Source organism: Ranitomeya imitator, chromosome 6, assembly GCF_032444005.1.
Source record: "Ranitomeya imitator isolate aRanImi1 chromosome 6, aRanImi1.pri, whole genome shotgun sequence".
In the NCBI taxonomy this organism is placed as follows: domain Eukaryota; kingdom Metazoa; phylum Chordata; class Amphibia; order Anura; family Dendrobatidae; genus Ranitomeya; species Ranitomeya imitator.
Window position 1 is genome coordinate 181029178 of NC_091287.1, and position 19628 is coordinate 181048805.

At 42.5% G+C, this 19628-nt stretch overlaps 1 protein-coding gene across 1 annotated transcript in view; it reads left to right on the forward strand.

Moving 5' to 3' along the window:
* The window catches only part of PKD1L1 (polycystin 1 like 1, transient receptor potential channel interacting), a 528440-nt gene that overhangs the window by 256227 nt on the left and 252585 nt on the right, over window positions 1-19628 (forward strand). The window contains exons 33-34 of the mRNA XM_069732261.1: window positions 4011-4194; window positions 10353-10485. Of these exons, the coding sequence (XP_069588362.1) occupies window positions 4011-4194; window positions 10353-10485 (317 nt within the window). The remainder of the gene's footprint in view (window positions 1-4010; window positions 4195-10352; window positions 10486-19628) is intronic.

A 19628-nucleotide genomic window follows, 5' to 3' on the forward strand; every position in this document is an offset into this window, starting at 1 on the left:
AGAGAAACATTTTAGCAATAGAATATAAAATAAACAGCTGGGTGTGTTAATGATGTTGAATAACATGTGAAAACTCTGGCTGTAGTTTATAAGATGTAAAATGAGAATACTTTTCACATAACAGGATGTAGGATTGCATACAGAAACACCAGCCCTATTCACTATATGTGTACACTGTGAATAAAATATAAAAAGAAATACTGGTATAATAATCACTGTATCAAAATACTGTGATAACAATATCAAACTGTAACAAATTAAAATATATCAAACTATATCAAAAGGGGAAATCAAACAAGGAGGGACAGCTGGATACCAGCCGTCAGACAAGGGGAGGGGAGGGGTTACACACTTTGATACACTTTGATAGGGGGCGGGGCACCTGTCAGATTGAGTTTGACGAATAATCTGAATTATACACTACTACTAACTCCAAAACATCCTAACAGGTCAAGTTACATGTTAACATAGGAACCCTTCTTTGATATCACCTTCACAATTCTTGCATCCAATGAACTTGTGAGATTTGGAGAGTTTCTGCTTGTATTTCTTTGCATGAAGTCAGAATAGCCTCCCAGAGCTGCTGTTTTGATGTTAATTGCCTCCCACCCTCATAGATCTTTTGCTTGATGATACTCCAAAGGTTCTCTATAGGGTTGAGGTCAGGGGAAGATGGTGGCCACACAATGAGTTTATCTCCTTTTATGCCCATAGCAGCCAATGACTCAGAGGTATTCTTTGCAGCATGAGATGGTGCATTCTCATGCATAAAGATGATTTTGCTCCTTGAGGCACGTTTCTGCTTTTTATACCATGGAAGAAAGTTGTCAGTCAGAAACTTTATATACTTTGCAGAAGTCATTTTCACACCTTCAGGAACATTAAAGGGCCCTACCAGCTGTTTCCCCATGATTCTGGCCCAAAACATGACTCCTCCACCTTGTTGGGACAAGGTGGCCATCCACCAACCATCCACTACTCCATCCATCAGGACCATCCAGGGTTGCTCGACACTCATCAGTAAACAAGACTGTTTGAAAATTACCGTATTTTTCACTTTATAAGACGCTCCGGATTATAAGACGCACCCCAAATTTTGAGGAGAAAAATAGGAAAAAAGCATTTTTAATAAAATGGTGGTGCTTCTTATAATCCATGCATCTTATTGCTTACCGGGGTGATGGCTGTGGTGAAGCTGGGTCTCAGCATTGCTGCTGCAGGAGGTGGGTGTTGCCGTCGCACTCTGTCCCATGCTGCCGTGTGCTGCCGCCATGCTGTGTCCCCGAAGCTTGCCATTGCACTCTGTCCCTTGCTGCCAGGTGCTGCCACCATGCTGTGTCCCTGATGCTTGCCATTGCACTCTGTCCCTTGCTGACGGGTGCTGCCACCATGCTGTGTCCCTGATGCTTGCTGCCACACTTTTTTTACTGGGTGCTGCTGCCACGCTGTATCCCTGATGCTTTCTGCCGCGCTCTTACCGGGTGATGCTGCCGTGCTGTGTCACCGATGCTTGATGCCATGGTCTGTCTAATGCTGCCGGGTGCTGCCGCTGCTCTCTGTCCCGTGCTGCATGAGGGAGCTCTGCAGCTCCATCCATGCTTTCCTGTTCGGTGGATTCCTTCCGGGAAAATGGCCGCCGGGAAGTGGCGCATGCGCAGATGAAGATCTCGGCAGCAAGATCTCGGTAGATGAGATTTCAGCACTGAGATCTCATCTCCCGAGACCTCCCGGCGGCCATTTTCCTGGAAAGAATCCACTGCACAGGAAGGCATGGATGGAACTGGAGAGCCCCCCCCATGCAGCACGGGACAGAGAGCGGCAGCAAGCACCTGTGACACAGCGCGGCAGCAGGAGCACAAGGGACACAGCGCGGCGGCAGCAGCACAGGGGACACAGCGCAGCGGCAGCAGCACAAGGCAGCATCGGGGATAGTGTGGCAGCAAGCATCGGACACCCGCAGCGGCAGCACCGATAACGTATGTCCGCATTGTAAGACGCACCCCCCATTTTCCCCCCAAATTTTGGGGGAAAAAAGTGCGTCTTACAAAGCGGAAAATACGGTAGTCTTCATGTATGTCTGGGCCCACTGCAACCATTTCTGCTTGTGAACACTGTTTAGGGGTGGCCGAATAGTAGGTTTATGCACCACAGCAAGCCTTTGAAGGATCCTACACCTTGAGGTCCGAGGGACTCCAGAGGCACCAGCAGCTTCAAATAACTGTTTGCTGCTTTGTAATGGTATTTTGACAGCTGCTCTCTTAATCCAGTCAATTTGTCTGGCAGAAACCTTCCTCATTATGCCTTTATCTGCATGAACTCTGTCTGTGCTCTGTTTCAGTCACAAATCTCTTCACAGTATGATGATCACTCTTAAGTTTTCGTGAAATATCTAATGTTTTCATACCTTTTCCAAAGCATTGCACTATTTAACGCTTTTCAGTAGCAGAGAGATCCTTTTAATTTCCCATATTGCTTGAAACCTGTGGCCTGCTTAATAATGTGGAACATCATTTTTAAGTAAAAGATACATATAAATAGTGAGACAGGCTGAGACACAGGTGCACAATTAAACAGCACCTAGGGCATGGCAGGGCTGCTGTATGTGTGTACAGCAGCCTATCAATCACAGAGAACACAGAAAGAATGTCGCACATAACCCAGCATGCACGGCAACAGTAGTGGTCAGCCACGTACCAATATCAAAGCAAAAAAGAGGGGAGAAGCCAGCACTGCTTATGGTCAGAACGCAATACATAAGATGCACATGCACATTTTAATTTCTAACTGTATTACAAAATGAGACACTTAGCAAACAATTGATCAATTCTTTGAGCTACCCCGCCATGTCACGGCATTCTCATATTGGGGCAGTCCTACGCTACGTTTTTTATATTCGCTGTGTCATAAAGGCCTCCTAAACAAAAGTAAAGCAAGACCACATTCAATGCAAGCTGTACCTGGAGCATTTCAGAATCACTCCCATGGTGCCAGAAAGGGCGAGCGCAGATAAAGGTTGACCAGGTCCAGCTATAGACATTTCAGGTTTAACCTCCACACTGCCAAACCAGCACCACGGATAAAGAGTGAGACAAGAACTGATCAATTGTTTGCTAAATGTCTCATTTTGAAAATACAGTTAGAAATCAATATGTGCATTTGCACTTTATGTATTGTGTCTTAACCTTAGGCAGCGCTGGCTTCTCCCCTCTTTTGCTCCATCATTTTTAAGTAGTTTTCCTCTAATTAGAATCACCTGGAAAACTAATTATCACATGTGTTTAAGATTGATTTCAGTGATCCATTGAGCCCTAAGGCACAATACCATCCACGAGTTTATTTGAAAAACAAAACAATTAAATCTTTATGAGACTTAAATCCAATTTGCACGATAATTTAAAACACAGTGTATGTATAGTTCTACATTGAAAGAGAAGATGTTGCTATCACTCTGCGCTCTTTGTAGGCATGCACTTTTCTAACATGATAACGATATAAAATACACATCTAAGGCAAATGTTGCTTTTCTGAAGAGAAACAGGGTAAAAGGTGATTGTTTCAGTGACCAAGCATGTCTCCTGATCTGAACACAACCGAACACCTTTGGAGAATTCTGATGAGAAAAGTTGAACATCAACCCCCATCCAGGCTCTAAAAGAGGTCATTCTTCAAGAATGGTGCTGTCCTTAAAAATGATGGAGGTCATACAAAATAATTGATGTAGTTGTTTTTCATTATTGCATTAACTAATTTGAGTGAAACTGAATATTTTTGTATTTATTGTTATATTACTAACCTTATTTTCATGTTATGGGTTAAAAAAATGTTCTATGAAACTCTTGTCAATATTATTGAAATTATTCTTGTGTTCAGAGAGTTATTGATTAAAACTTTACTTATCAAAGGGAGTGTGTTCATTTATGCTCAGCACTGCAAGCTTGATTTCATTGATATGATGTTCATTTGTATTCTGCAGCTACACCTTTTACAGTACTCTGTTTTTCTGTATACAGAGAGATTTTTCTACTTCAAGCATTCACTTTGGAAATGGAAGCAGGGGGTACCAGAGTCAATGCCCATCAGTTTCTTCTCAAAGCTCAAGTGGATTTGAAGACTGTAGTTCAAATAATGGTGGTAAAAATGGTCAAACAGGATTCAAGGATTGTGAAAATAGCTCTTGTTCACAATATTCACCAGGTACCAAACTAGAAGCAGCTTTAATGCCAAGTGGTGCAATCTTTGCTTCATATGTCACAGTTTAAAATGTGTATGCTGGGTGCAAGGAGGGGCACCAGTAAGTCATTCTGTCTTGGTTAAGTAATTTAGATATTATTTATAAACAGCATGGTCCTGTAAACACTTCAAAATCATGAATGCTCTGCAACTTAACCATAATTATGCAACTTATCCATTAATATTGACTCCCTATTTAGTAGTTTTTAAGTGGAAAAAAAATCACAGTACTCAACTTTATTTTATTTTTTATTTTTAAAATGGTAAAATGGTTGTATGATCACAAGGCATTGATGATTTCTTGTAAAATAAAAATACATGTCTGCAAAGTAAGGACTAACGTTCCAAATATAAAATATAAATCAATACTTTATTAGCTATACAGTAAAATAATGACCAAACAGATTCAAATGAATTAAAACACAACCATAAGTTTGTATCAGCAGAACCCCCATCTAAGATGGCAGACTAAGTAGCTGAAGTATAAATTGAAACTAGAATGTGAAATACTATTGAGATAAAAAATACAGCTAATCCTTAACTTTAATATTGAGAATTATCAATAATAAAGGACCAAACATCGGCACAAGAGTACTGACCAAGAGAACAGGAAGAATATAAACCAGATGAAGAGTTATTCAAATTATATGTGTCCATCAAATCGAAGGCATTGGCAGGAAACACCACATCGTTGTGCTAAAGTATTTAATCAGGGATAATGAGAAGTACTGCTTTAACCCCTTCCCGACCTTAGCTGTATCCATACGTCCAGGTTGCGAAGTATTTACCGACTTTGGACTTATAGATATGTGCAGGCTATTTTGCATGCACAGGAGCTGTGTGAGCATGATTGCCGCCAGGTGTTTAGCTGATGTAAGGTGCCCGAGTCCCATTTTTCGTGCGAGGAACTGGCATCCTGCCGACTATGCCAATTGTAAGGTGCGCTGCGAGGTTGTCCTGGGCGAGCTGCTGCTTCTGCTTGCTCTGCCATTCTACAGACAAAACGTGTCCAGTCCAGGTGTGCTGCTGTGTGGGGTGGATCACACTTACTTGTGGTCCACAGGCCTCCCCTGCCTCCAGGCTTTCATCATCCAGAACCTTTGCAACAAACAATCTAGAAGACACTTAATTTGTTAAACCAGTCAACCTTTTGCTTAGCAGCTTGCGGTCATTACAATCAGGCATATAGGGTAAGGCCCAATGGGTTACTTCAGACAGGTACCGAACATAACTTCAGCCCTGGTTCTCAGTATGTGTGGAGCATCCCTCTTCCTAACTCCTCTAGCACTAGGAATTCTTCACCACAAGCAGTGCACCCAGATTCCATCACCTCCAGTTTCTGAGGGTTTGAGTTCATATTTCCCTACAGCTCCGCTGGCTTAGTGTGCCCAAAGGCCTCGACTTCCATCTCCCAGGCTGCCAGATTGACTCACATTGAAGGGTTCTTTGGTAATCCAGTTTTACCATGTGCACACTTGAGTGAATACCAGCGTGTTAATGAACATGTAGATGAACAACCAAAAACCTAATAACAGATAGCCACCAACAGTGGTGACAGTCGGTATTGAAATGGCTGCAACCACCAATGATAATCGACTGATATCAGGATGGGATATCACAATGCCAAATAGCAATTCCTCGCAGTCACTAATAATACTATATCCCAATGCAATAGTAAGTGAATGTTAGAAAGGAAATTCCAATTAGAAAAATTATAAGTGTATGACAAAACAATATATATATTTATAAGTAAGGTAAAGCAAACACTTACTGATGTAGCATAACTGCAGTGTAGGTGCTGGAACTGCTCAGAAATGGTGATGTATTGGAACGGAGTGACCTGCGGCCTGTGTATCCAGAGCTGAGAGGTCCAAACGGCTATTTACAGGTCAGCTATTACAGGTTCCCGTGGCAGCCAGAGTAAACATTAAATGGAGTTACACTGCACACTGAATAAGAGTTGTTCTGCAGTGCCCGGCAGTGTCTGCTATACAATGAATTAAGCTGTGCAGTTCAGCTCTATGCATTATCTCCAGCCACCATTGGAGCCTGTAACAGCTGATTTTATATTTCTTAAATATATGTCTATACACCATGTTGATATAATTGTGATACTGGACCCCACATAATCTACAAATAAATATAATTGATTTAAATAATTTGCTACAATGACTAAGCGTTTTAGAATATTGAGGTCAATAACAAATAAGTATTTAGGGTGGATTAAAAATTATAATTCATCCATTATCATTAATAATCAGATGATATTAATCTTGTAACTAGAGGTAAAGATCCTCAGGTGATCTGTTAAGGAGAAATAGTACTAGTTGATCAAAAAGTTCTTAAAGGGAACCTGTCAGCAGGTTTGTGCACAGTAGCCTACAGACAGTGTCAGGTTGGCGTAGTTATACTGATTAAAATGATACCTTGGTTGATGAACTCTGTCTTGTGATTGTTGTTTAATCTTTATTTTCAGTTTGTAGTTAATGAGATTCTCGTATTCATTATGCAGACTGCTGTCAGGTCACTGATCCCTCAGTGTTAGGACTGGCAGAATGCACCAAATAATAATTAGAGAGGATATTAGGTGCGTTCACAGTCCAGGGCCCACTGTGCAGAAAAGACGCCTGCTGCTCGGTAATGATGGACTATATGGCGGTATAATATGGATACACACGCGGGTTAACTTCACCCGGTATGAAGGAAGCGAACCCTGTTATGTCACAGGGCCGCGGTATCGCACAGAGAGCGCAAACAAAGGGTCACAGAACTCTGTCCCAAGATTTAGGGAAAGAGTTCCTCTAGACCGCTTGCACTCGACACCCTAGTGGGGTGTCAGAGATTAACTTGAACTAAGAATTAACTGCACAGGAGTGCGTGCAGCGCCGCTCCGGAGGACGCCACTAACCACCCAAACTTGGGCCAGGAAAGCGCACTATTAGCGCATGGCGCCGCACTTGCTGTCACTGCTAACAGACGCAGTATCGTGTGCTAGATGTGCGGGATAGCGCTGTCAGGCACTAGGTAGCTTCCACCATTCGTGAACACTCAACAACACTAGGGATGTGAATGATTCGGAGCTTTCATCCATCGACAGGCATACATCCAGACACACACATTAGCAAGTTAACAGTAGCGCATGGCCGAGTGGCCGTGCAAACCTTTTATAGTATAGCACTCCGGGACCTTCCAGATGGTCCAATAGGAGTCGCAACAGGATCTGAACATGTGGCCCCTGACCTCCAATGGGAGGTCGTCCTGTGGGCATACTCAATATAAGAAAAGCAGGACTTAGTCCCTGAAAGGCCTGCTCGGTGCTGATCAGTGCTGGCTACAAAGGCAGAGCCTGGAAAGGCAGCAGTAACAAAGCGCACAGTATCAGCTTGAGCCAGACGCTGGGACTGACGTCTTGGCTGAGCAGGTTCCACTGCGGCTGGAGGAGAATGGGAGACCTCAGTGGACATGGTTCGAGATTCCCCCTGTGCAGCGGCGGAAACTCGACACCTAACAGTGACCAGGCCTCTAGTTTACATAAAGAATACCTAACATACTGAAGAAAAAGACAAAATAGTGTCTGCAGGCAGGTGCTAGCTGTAATCAGATATTTAGAGTGGCAGTAATACATTTTCTTGATGTTATCCAGCTAGGGAGAAAAAACAATTTGAAAATGGCACCCGCGGCGCCTGTGCCATAGCAGCTATAGGTGTCTAGTTGTGCTCCAATAGCTGCTACTGCTCGTGCACCGGCGGCACCATCTTAATGGAGAAAAAAAATTCCTCCTCCAAGATTGCGCCACCCGCGTCCTCGCAGTAACAGCTCTCGATGTCTATAGCTGTGTTCCAGGAACTGCAACTGCACAGGCACAGGCGACGCCATCTTGGAGGAGGATTTTTTTTCTTCTTCAGTAAGATGGTGCCACCAGCGCTTGCGCAATAGCAGCTATCGGATCACAGCTAGACCCCTATAGCTGCTAATAATAATAATCTTTATTTATATAGCGCCAACATATTCCGCAGTGCTTTACAGTTTAACCGTTTCAAAAGCAAGTCATAGGTAACAACATTAACAATACAATAATTGAAGCACAATAAGATGACCCTACTCGTGAGAGCTTACAATCTACAATGAGGTGGGGGAGATACAAAGTAGAGGAGCTTATTTACAATAATGTATTTACAATGATGGTCCAGCCATCTTCAGGGGGTGGGGGATAGATGGAGATAGTGAAGTGGGCTAAACACATGCTCTTACACATAAAGTGACTTTTATTAGGGAACGTGATAGGCCGCTCTGAACAAATATGTTTTGAGCGAGCGCCTAAAACTATGCAAATTGTGAATGGTCCTAATTTCTTGGGGTAGAGCATTCCAGAGGATTGGCGCAGCACGGGAGAAGTCTTGGAGACGGGAGTGGGAGCTACGGATTAGTGCAGAGGTTAGTCGAAAGTCATTTGCAGAGCGCAGCTGTTGGCTAAGCCGATGGACAGAAATAAAGGAGGAGATGTAAGGGGGTGCTGCATTGTGAAGAGCTTTGTGGGTGAGAACAAGCACTTTGAATTGGATCCTATAATGAATGGGTAGCCAGTGTAACGACTGGCCAAGAGTGGTTGCATCTGATTAGCCAGGTAAATGACCCTGGCTGCTGCATTAAGGATAGACTGAAGAGGGGAATGTCGAATGAGGGGAGGCCAATTAATTGAGCATTACAGTAGTCCAGGCGGGAGTGTATCAGGGCAACAGTGAGGGTTTTTGTTGCTTCCATGGTGAGAAAAGGGCAGATTCTAGAGATGTTCTTTGGGTGTAAGTGGCTCAAGCCAGCAAGAGATTGTATATGGGAAGTGAAGGAGACATTGGTGTCATGTAACACCCAGACAGCGTGCCTGCTGCCGGGGTGTTATTATGGTGCCATCCACAGAGAGGGAAATGTCAGGTTTAGGGAGGTTAATAGACGGTGGGAGCAGAAGAAGTTCAGTTTTGGAGAGGTTGAGTTTCAGATAGAAGGCGGACATGATGTCGGAGACTGCGGACAGACAGTCACTGGCGTTCTGTAGTACAGGGGGAGTAAGGTCAGGGGATGACGTATATAGTTGTGTGTCATCGACATAATGATGGTACTGAAAGCCACATCTGCTGATGGTCTGTCCAATTGTGGCCGTGTAGAGAGACAAGAGATATGGGCCAAGGACTGAGCCCTGAGGTACTCCGACAGTGAGAGGAAGAGAGGACAAAGTGGAGCCAACAACCAATACACTGAAGGAGTGGTCAGAAAGATAGGAAGAGATCCAGGAGAGAGCCTAGTGACTGGAGCCTAGAGAGTAGGAGATGGTGGTCAACAGTATCAAAAGCTGCAGAGAGGTTGAGAAGTATGAGCAGAGAGTGGTCACCTTTACACTTTGCTGTCAGAAGGACATTAATCACTTTGATGAGTGCAGTTTCTGTTGAGTGTAGGGGATGAAGGGCCTAGGAGAGAGTGAGTGGGGAGGTAGCGGGTAAGGCGCTCCAAGAGTTTAGAGATGAAGGGGAGGTTAGAGATTGGTCTGTAGTTATTTGTGCAGGATGAATCGAGAGAGGGTTTCTTTAACAGTGGAGTAATGATAGAGTGTTTGAAGGAGGATGGGAAGGTGCCTGAGGCCTGCTACTGTGCAGGTGCGGCGGGCGCCATTTTCAAATTGTTTTTTTTCCCCAGCTGGATAACATCATGAACATGTAATATTGTTTTTTGTCTTTTTCTTCAGTATTTTAGGTTTTCATTATGCAAACTAGGGGGGGGGGGGGGGTCACTGTGGGATCAGTCACCTGTCAGCAGTTTGCATTATGAATATCTAATCATAGCACCATATGCACCAGCCCTGCCTTAGGGCACAAGAATCTCATTAACTACAAACTGAAAATAAAGATTAAACCACAATCACAAGACAGAGTTCATCAACCAAGGTATCATTTTAATCAGTATAACAGCGCTGACCTGACACTGTGTGTAGGTTACTGTGCAAAATCCTGTTGACAGGTTCCCTTTAAAAGCACTGGAAATAAATTCGTTGGACAGATCTTTCAAAAGGTTTATTATTGCTCCCTTGAAGGGTTAAAATAAAGCTTTTTTTTTTTTTCCTTTTTTTTTTTTAGATCACAGCTTGTTTGAAAATTCTGTCCTCCATGGGAGCAAAGTTTTACCTCCATGGTGTGTCTATGTGGGTTGGACCATTAGTGCTACATTCAGCTTGATTTGTATGGCCGTAATTGTAGTATTTGGATTCAGGTATTTTTACACTTCATTATGTCTGGATAATAAGATATATATTATTTGCTATTTCTTAAATTTTTAAACATCTTTGAAAATACAATTTGCATGTACAGTATGTTATGTTATGCATGAAGAGCATGAATACCTCATGTGTACTGTCTATGGGAGACATCATGACAGCTAGTCTTCTCTTACTAGCTTAGCATGAACTGACAATTACAGATAAGACTGGTAAAAAAATGTGGAAAACTGGTAACAAATATACAGTGAGGAAATTAAGTATTTGATACACTGCCGATTTTGAAAGTTTTCCACAAACAATAGAGAGGTCTGTAATTTTTTTCATAGGTACATTTCAACTGTGAAAGACAGAACCTAAAAATAAATAGCAGAAAATCACATTGCATGATTTTTTAATAATTAAATTGCAATAAACAAAAAATACCGCACTAAAAAACTGTGTTTAGGTGGGATGGTCTACCCACCTGAACAAGTGCTCAGTAAGATGCCATTATATGTATACAGCTGATGCCAGTTGCTAGTGGGTGGACACTGAATAAGCCATTAGGGCCATTAGTCACAAAAATCACTGCCCTAAATGCACAGAGAATTCAGCCTGCAGGCCTTAAGCAATAACACTAAATAATGGGTTTTGTTTAGAATGCACACTAATTAGGTTCACATACCTTAGGGTACCGTCACACAGTGGCATTTTGATCGCTACGACGGCACGATCCCGTGTCGCTCCAGCGTCGCTCGATTATCGTTCCAGCGTCGTAGACTGCGGTCACACTTCGCAATGCACGGCACTGGAGCGATAATTTCATGACGTATTTGCGATGTAGAAATCGTATGGGACCGTCGTACGGCCATGTCACACAGGGGGTGCTCCTCACAATTCAGAGCACATTTTGCATAATCTGTGCGTGACGTTGTTCATGAGGGGCGTGTTGTGCTCAACAAGGGCGTGTTTGTGCTGCTAGCTAACTACACCTGTAGTGTTCTGATAGGCCATTTGTTACTGTGCACATAATGGTTGGAAAAATTGTCACCTGGGCGCTATTGTTCCCGACACCACCTCAGCTTTCAAAATAAACCTTCACTTTGTACTTGGACACTTGGTGGACCTGGACGTCGGATTTTGTATTTCCCAGACTATTCCACGATTTGCACCGCTGCTTCGAAGTAAGTAAAAGCGCTTGGGCGTGGTGGATGGAAACGATGTATGGTCGGCCTGAGCGCTTCGTGCCGCCGCTGAAGCATATCGAATGATATGCTAACAGGAACACATGGGCTACTTGCACAGTGAACAAGTCTGTATGATCATGTTCACACACCACCAAGAAACCTGAAGACACAAAAGAGAATAGTAAAACCAAAAACACTCAGTTTGAAAAAATGTTGCAGTAATCCGCAAGTGCTAGTAAAAGATGTAAAAAACAGGGTATTTGGTTGATACGTTTTTTGCAAAAAATGTATACTAAGCTGCTCTACCAATCTTCACGGTATACCCTTATCAGAGCAGTCCTAACTAATGTATGCAATCCCTATCTGATGTATTTAAAAACCTGATCATCTGTATATAACCTGTGTGAACAGGGTTCAGAGAGGAAAAATCCATGTGTGCATACAGGGTAGAACAGCTTTTGTGCAGATAGCCCAAGAGGAGTGGTGGAACTCCCCAGTCTTGTAGACACAAGAGAACAATTATGGAAACAGGAACACATGGGCTACTTGCACAGTGAACAAGTCTGTATGATCATGTTCACACACCACCAAGAAACCTGAAGACACAAAAGAGAATAGTAAAACCAAAAACACTCAGTTTGAAAAAATGTTGCAGTAATCCGCAAGTGCTAGTAAAAGATGTAAAAAACAGGGTATTTGGTTGATACGTTTTTTGCAAAAAATGTATACTAAGCTGCTCTACCAATCTTCACGGTATACCCTTATCAGAGCAGTCCTAACTAATGTATGCAATCCCTATCTGATGTATTTAAAAACCTGATCATCTGTATATAACCTGTGTGAACAGGGTTCAGAGAGGAAAAATCCATGTGTGCATACAGGGTAGAACAGCTTTTGTGCAGATAGCCCAAGAGGAGTGGTGGAACTCCCCAGTCTTGTAGACACAAGAGAACAATTATGGAAACAGGAACACATGGGCTACTTGCACAGTGAACAAGTCTGTATGATCATGTTCACACACCACCAAGAAACCTGAAGACACAAAAGAGAATAGTAAAACCAAAAACACTCAGTTTGAAAAAATGTTGCAGTAATCCGCAAGTGCTAGTAAAAGATGTAAAAAACAGGGTATTTGGTTGATACGTTTTTTGCAAAAAATGTATACTAAGCTGCTCTACCAATCTTCACGGTATACCCTTATCAGAGCAGTCCTAACTAATGTATGCAATCCCTATCTGATGTATTTAAAAACCTGATCATCTGTATATAACCTGTGTGAACAGGGTTCAGAGAGGAAAAATCCATGTGTGCATACAGGGTAGAACAGCTTTTGTGCAGATAGCCCAAGAGGAGTGGTGGAACTCCCCAGTCTTGTAGACACAAGAGAACAATTATGGAAACAGGAACACATGGGCTACTTGCACAGTGAACAAGTCTGTATGATCATGTTCACACCCCACCAAGAAACCTGAAGACACAAAAAAGAATAGTAAAACCAAAAACACTCAGTTTGAAAAAATGTTGCAGTAATCCGCAAGTGCTAGTAAAAGATGTAAAAAACAGGGTATTTGGTTGATACGTTTTTTGCAAAAAATGTATACTAAGCTGCTCTACCAATCTTCACGGTATACCCTTATCAGAGCAGTCCTAACTAATGTATGCAATCCCTATCTGATGTATTTAAAAACCTGATCATCTGTATATAACCTGTGTGAACAGGGTTCAGAGAGGAAAAATCCATGTGTGCATACAGGGTAGAACAGCTTTTGTGCAGATAGCCCAAGAGGAGTGGTGGAACTCCCCAGTCTTGTAGACACAAGAGAACAATTATGGAAACAGGAACACATGGGCTACTTGCACAGTGAACAAGTCTGTATGATCATGTTCACACACCACCAAGAAACCTGAAGACACAAAAGAGAATAGTAAAACCAAAAACACTCAGTTTGAAAAAATGTTGCAGTAATCCGCAAGTGCTAGTAAAAGATGTAAAAAACAGGGTATTTGGTTGATACGTTTTTTGCAAAAAATGTATACTAAGCTGCTCTACCAATCTTCACGGTATACCCTTATCAGAGCAGTCCTAACTAATGTATGCAATCCCTATCTGATGTATTTAAAAACCTGATCATCTGTATATAACCTGTGTGAACAGGGTTCAGAGAGGAAAAATCCATGTGTGCATACAGGGTAGAACAGCTTTTGTGCAGATAGCCCAAGAGGAGTGGTGGAACTCCCCAGTCTTGTAGACACAAGAGAACAATTATGGAAACAGGAACACATGGGCTACTTGCACAGTGAACAAGTCTGTATGATCATGTTCACACACCACCAAGAAACCTGAAGACACAAAAGAGAATAGTAAAACCAAAAACACTCAGTTTGAAAAAATGTTGCAGTAATCCGCAAGTGCTAGTAAAAGATGTAAAAAACAGGGTATTTGGTTGATACGTTTTTTGCAAAAAATGTATACTAAGCTGCTCTACCAATCTTCACGGTATACCCTTATCAGAGCAGTCCTAACTAATGTATGCAATCCCTATCTGATGTATTTAAAAACCTGATCATCTGTATATAACCTGTGTGAACAGGGTTCAGAGAGGAAAAATCCATGTGTGCATACAGGGTAGAACAGCTTTTGTGCAGATAGCCCAAGAGGAGTGGTGGAACTCCCCAGTCTTGTAGACACAAGAGAACAATTATGGAAACAGGAACACATGGGCTACTTGCACAGTGAACAAGTCTGTATGATCATGTTCACACACCACCAAGAAACCTGAAGACACAAAAGAGAATAGTAAAACCAAAAACGTATCAACCAAATACCCTGTTTTTTACATCTTTTACTAGCACTTGCGGATTACTGCAACATTTTTTCAAACTGAGTGTTTTTGGTTTTACTATTCTCTTTTGTGTCTTCAGGTTTCTTGGTGGTGTGTGAACATGATCATACAGACTTGTTCACTGTGCAAGTAGCCCATGTGTTCCTGTTTCCATAATTGTTCTCTTGTGTCTACAAGACTGGGGAGTTCCACCACTCCTCTTGGGCTATCTGCACAAAAGCTGTTCTACCCTGTATGCACACATGGATTTTTCCTCTCTGAACCCTGTTCACACAGGTTATATACAGATGATCAGGTTTTTAAATACATCAGATAGGGATTGCATACATTAGTTAGGACTGCTCTGATAAGGGTATACCGTGAAGATTGGTAGAGCAGCTTAGTATACATTTTTTGCAAAAAACGTATCAACCAAATACCCTGTATTTTACATCTTTTACTAGCACTTGCGGATTACTGCAACATTTTTTCAAACTGAGTGTTTTTGGTTTTACTATTCTCGAATGGTATGCTGTTGTGGGTTATGGTGAGCTAGGGCGTGGTGGATGGAACGATGTGTGGTCGGCCTGAGCACTTCATGCCCCGCTGAAGCGTATCTGATGGTACGCTGTTGTGGGTTATGGTGAGCTAGGGCGTGGTGGATGGAATGATGTATGGTCGGCATGAGTGTTTTGGGCCGCCGCTGTGGTGAAGCGTGTGGTCCGCCATTTTGGGTTATGGTGGGCTAGGGCGTGGCAGATGGAATGATGTATGGTCGGCATGAGTGCTTTGTGGCACCGCTGTGGTGAAGCGTGTGGTACGCCATTTTAGATTATGGTGGACTAGGGCGTGGCAGATGGAATGATGTATGGTCGGCATGAGTGCTTTGTGCCGCCGGTGTTGTGAAGTGTGTGGTACGCCATTTTGGGTCATGGTGGGCTAGGGCGTGGCAGATGGAATGATGTAGGCGTATCCCGCCTTTGTATGAGTGGCGTAACAGCAGCAAGTATAATCTTGAAGGATTCCTCTGACATCCTAAGGTAGTTTCGGAAATCATGAGGATTATTATCACGTAACTCTCTTATGAGACCCATGTGTGACAATGTAGATCTTTTCTGCAGCCGTGTCCACATGCGACGTTTTCGTTTTGGACGTCTCTCCTCTAGGAGACGTGCTGCCTCAAACACCAGAGCAGCACCAATGACAGACCTCTCACCGGAAGTGAGCATACTTCCTACAAAAAAAAACAAACGTACAATAAATACACATGCTTTTCAAAAAAATGTTTTGACCATTGATCTAAATATATATGGTGCTACCGGCTAAAACAGGGCAGTCCACCGTGCTACAGCTCGATCTGTAAAAGGATAAAATAGGCCACGCTACAGCTGTCTACCTGAGGCGATCTGGCCTACCCTACTCTCCATAAGGAACAATCGTCCACGCTCCAGCGTTAACAGGAGGTTAACAGGAGGTTTCCTCGTTGAAGCGCACCATCTGCTACGCTGTAGCGTTGTACATACCTATTGCGGTAAAAGTGTAGTTTAAAGTCCAGGGAATCCAAGGATTTAGTTCTGTTTCAAGCAGTTCTGTTGCAAGCACGTGCTCCAGAGAGAAAAGAATACAGCGCTCGACAGCTCCGGTTTTATCGGCCGGGAACAATAGTATTACGTCTGTCGAATGAGCGCACAGTATTGTACCACCCAATCAGCACACAGGAGGTGGAGATTTGGGCGCTCCTACGTATCCATTTCCTCCACCCATTACATCGTATACAATATCGTGCACACCTATGTTGCACGATGTGATCATGCCACCACAGCGGGACACTTGATGACGAAAGAAAGTTTCAAACGATGTGCTACGACGTACGATTCTCAGCGGGGTCCCTGATCGTAGCTGCGTGTCAGACACAGCGAGATCGTAAGTATATCGCTGGAACGTCACGAATCGTGCCGTCATAGCGATCAAAATGCCACTGTGTGACGGTACCCTTAGGGTTCAATAAAAAAAAAAAAAAAAAAAGAAAGAAAAAGCAAAGGCCATAAAAGGGGATCACCAGACAGCAAGGAAATGTGCAAAACACAGCTTTTATTATGGTATAACACAGGACAAAAAAACATTTAAAAACATCTAAAAACCATAGAAAAACAGTAGCCTGAAATTAGGCATGTGCCTGTATACAGATACAGGGGGAACAAAAGGGTACAGAAGGGTATAGAGATTCCTCAGACTCCTATATGGACAGCATATAAGCTAATAAATATATCACATATAGAAACACAAATAAATCAGATGAATAACATATAGAACATAGGAGACATGAGGTAAATAGATATACATAGTAGAAACCTCTCTGGAAAATGCCGATTGTAAAGCCTGAACTGCTAGGAACCAAAAATATGGTGTCACAAATCCTAGCATACAGATATAATGAGGCACGTGTCTAAATACCCTCAATCCTTAAACAAATGCAGCATACCACATGGACCAGAATACACATACTTTCCTAAGTGGTATATGACAAGGCAAGCTCTAAGTTCTTAATCCTGGAAAACGCCCTACGCGTGTCGCCACAGCGGTGGCTTCATACCCCTGATGAAGCCACCGCTGTGGCGACACGCGTAGGGTACTCGCTTGTCCTTGTGCCTGTTATTCACATTGGGCTATTATGCCCGCTATACTTTGGGGGAACGTTGGTATGCATATGGGGTGCTTAGGTACTTTGTTTTTTTATGAGCACCACATTATGTGCTTGTCTTGGTATTTTCCAGGATTAAGAACTTAGAGCTTGCCTTCTCATATACCACTTAGGAAAGTATGTGTATTCTGGTCCATGTGGTATGCTGCATTTGTTTAAGGATTGAGGGTATTTAGACACGTGCCTCATTATATCTGTATGCTAGGATTTGTGACACCATATTTTTGGTTCCTAGCAGTTCAGGCTTTACAACCGGCATTTTCCAGAGAGGTTTCTACTATGTATATCTATTTACCTCATGTCTCCTATGTTCTATATGTTATTCATCTGATTTATTTGTGTTTCTATATGTGATATATTTATTAGCTTATATGCTGTCCATATAGGAGTCTGAGGAATCTCTATACCCTTCTGTACCCTTTTGTTCCCCCTGTATCTGTATACAGGCACATGCCTTATTTCAGGCTACTGTTTTTCTATGGTTTTTAGATGTTTTTAAATGTTTTTTTGTCCTGTGTTATACCATAATAAAAGCTGTGTTTTGCACATTTCCTTGCTGTCTGGTGATCCCCTTTTATGGCCTTTGCTTTTTCTTTCTTTTTTATATGCTTGTGTACTTAGGTCAGGGTTGGATCCCAGTTTAGTATTTATTGCCCGTGGTGCCCCCTCACCATATGTATCTGGTACCCTTAGGGTTCACAATGAGTCTGGTAGTTGAAAGTTTGATTGATGTGCAGATATCTGCCAGTGCTTCCCAGATGATTAGTGCCCTGCTGCAAGTCAGTGCAGGGCTGAGTGAGAGATCTGCTGAGTGTATACCTACTGAGGATCTATGCAATAAGCAGGCAGGACTCGCACATCTGCGCAGAGCCAAGGACGTCCCGGCCGGTGGCATCCCTGCTTACACCTACCAGACTCATTGTGAACCCTAAGGTATGTGAACCTCATTAGTGTGCATTCAAAACAAAACCTATTATTTAGTGTTATTGCCTAAGGCCTGCAGGCTGAATTCTCTGTGCATTTAGGGCAGTGATTTGTGTAACTAATGGCCCTAATGGCTTATTCAGTGTCCACCCACTAGCAGCTGGCATCAGCTGTATACAAATAATGGCATCTTACTGAGCACTTGTTCAGGTGGGTAGACCATCTCACATAAACACAGCTTTTTAGAGCGGTGTTTTTTGTTTATTGCAATTTAATTATAAAAAAATCATGCAATGTGATTTTCTGTTTTTTATTTTTAGGTTCTGTCTCTCACAGTTGAAATGTATCTACAATAAAAATCACATCCCGTTGCTCCGAGGGTCTCAAAGAAGCACGCAGGGAGCCCCCTCCCTGCGCGATGCTGCCCTATGCCACCGTAACGCTGCGATCATGTTTGATCGCAGTATTCCGGGGGTTAATGTGCCAGATGTCAGCTGTGATAATCAGCTAACACCCGGCCGCGATCGGCCAAACTCCCCCCGTGAGCGATGCTGATCGCGTTAGACGTACTATCCCATCGGTGGTCATACGGGCCCATACCACCTCGACGGGATAGTACATCTAATGTCAGAAAGGGGATAAATGTGATATGGTGTACCCAATCTTTTCCAGCCAAATTTGTAACTCAATAATTAAATAGCGTTTTGTTTTGTTTTCTTTAAAAATCCTGTCATGCACCCAAGCATTCTTTTTTTTATCACATATGGGGTATGACCCTGTGGTTGGTAAGAATTGCATAATACATTTAGGGGTTTATTTTCTTGTGTTTCCTCCTGTAAAGTGGTAGATTCAGGGCTAAAAAAAAATGTTACTGGAGAAAAACATTTTTTTTTGTTTTCTTTTCCCAATGTTATAAAATTCTGTGAAACATCTGTGAGTACAAAATGCTCACTACACTCCTAAATGAATTCATTATGTGGTCTATTTTCTACTATTTTTGTACCTCATTCACTCTGCAATTACGACATATCATATACCATCTTCAGCAGTCAAATTTGCGCTCCACTAATCAGACAGCATTGCTTACCCCCTGAGCCCTGCCATGTGCCCAAACATTCGTTTTTGACCACATATGGTATATCAGCTCGTTCGGGGGAAATGTTTAAAAATTTTCAGTTTTCTCCTATTACCTCTTGTGAAAATGATGAAATATAGGACTAAAAGGACATTTTACTGGAAAAAAATGTAACTTTTTGTTTTTATATTTTAATTCTTAAAATGCACACTACATAGAGGAATTCTTTGAGAGGTCTAGTTTTCAAAATGAGGGGAACTGGTTGGGGGTTTCTGCAGTTTTGGAACCTCAGGGGCTCTGCAAATGCAATATGGCATCTGTAATCTATTTCAGCCAAATTTGCACAATAAAAACTGCATAGCATCTCTTCACTTCCGAGTACTGCTGTGTGCCCAAACAGCAGTTTTTGATCTCTTATGGGATATTATCCACCTTTAGGAGAACCGTA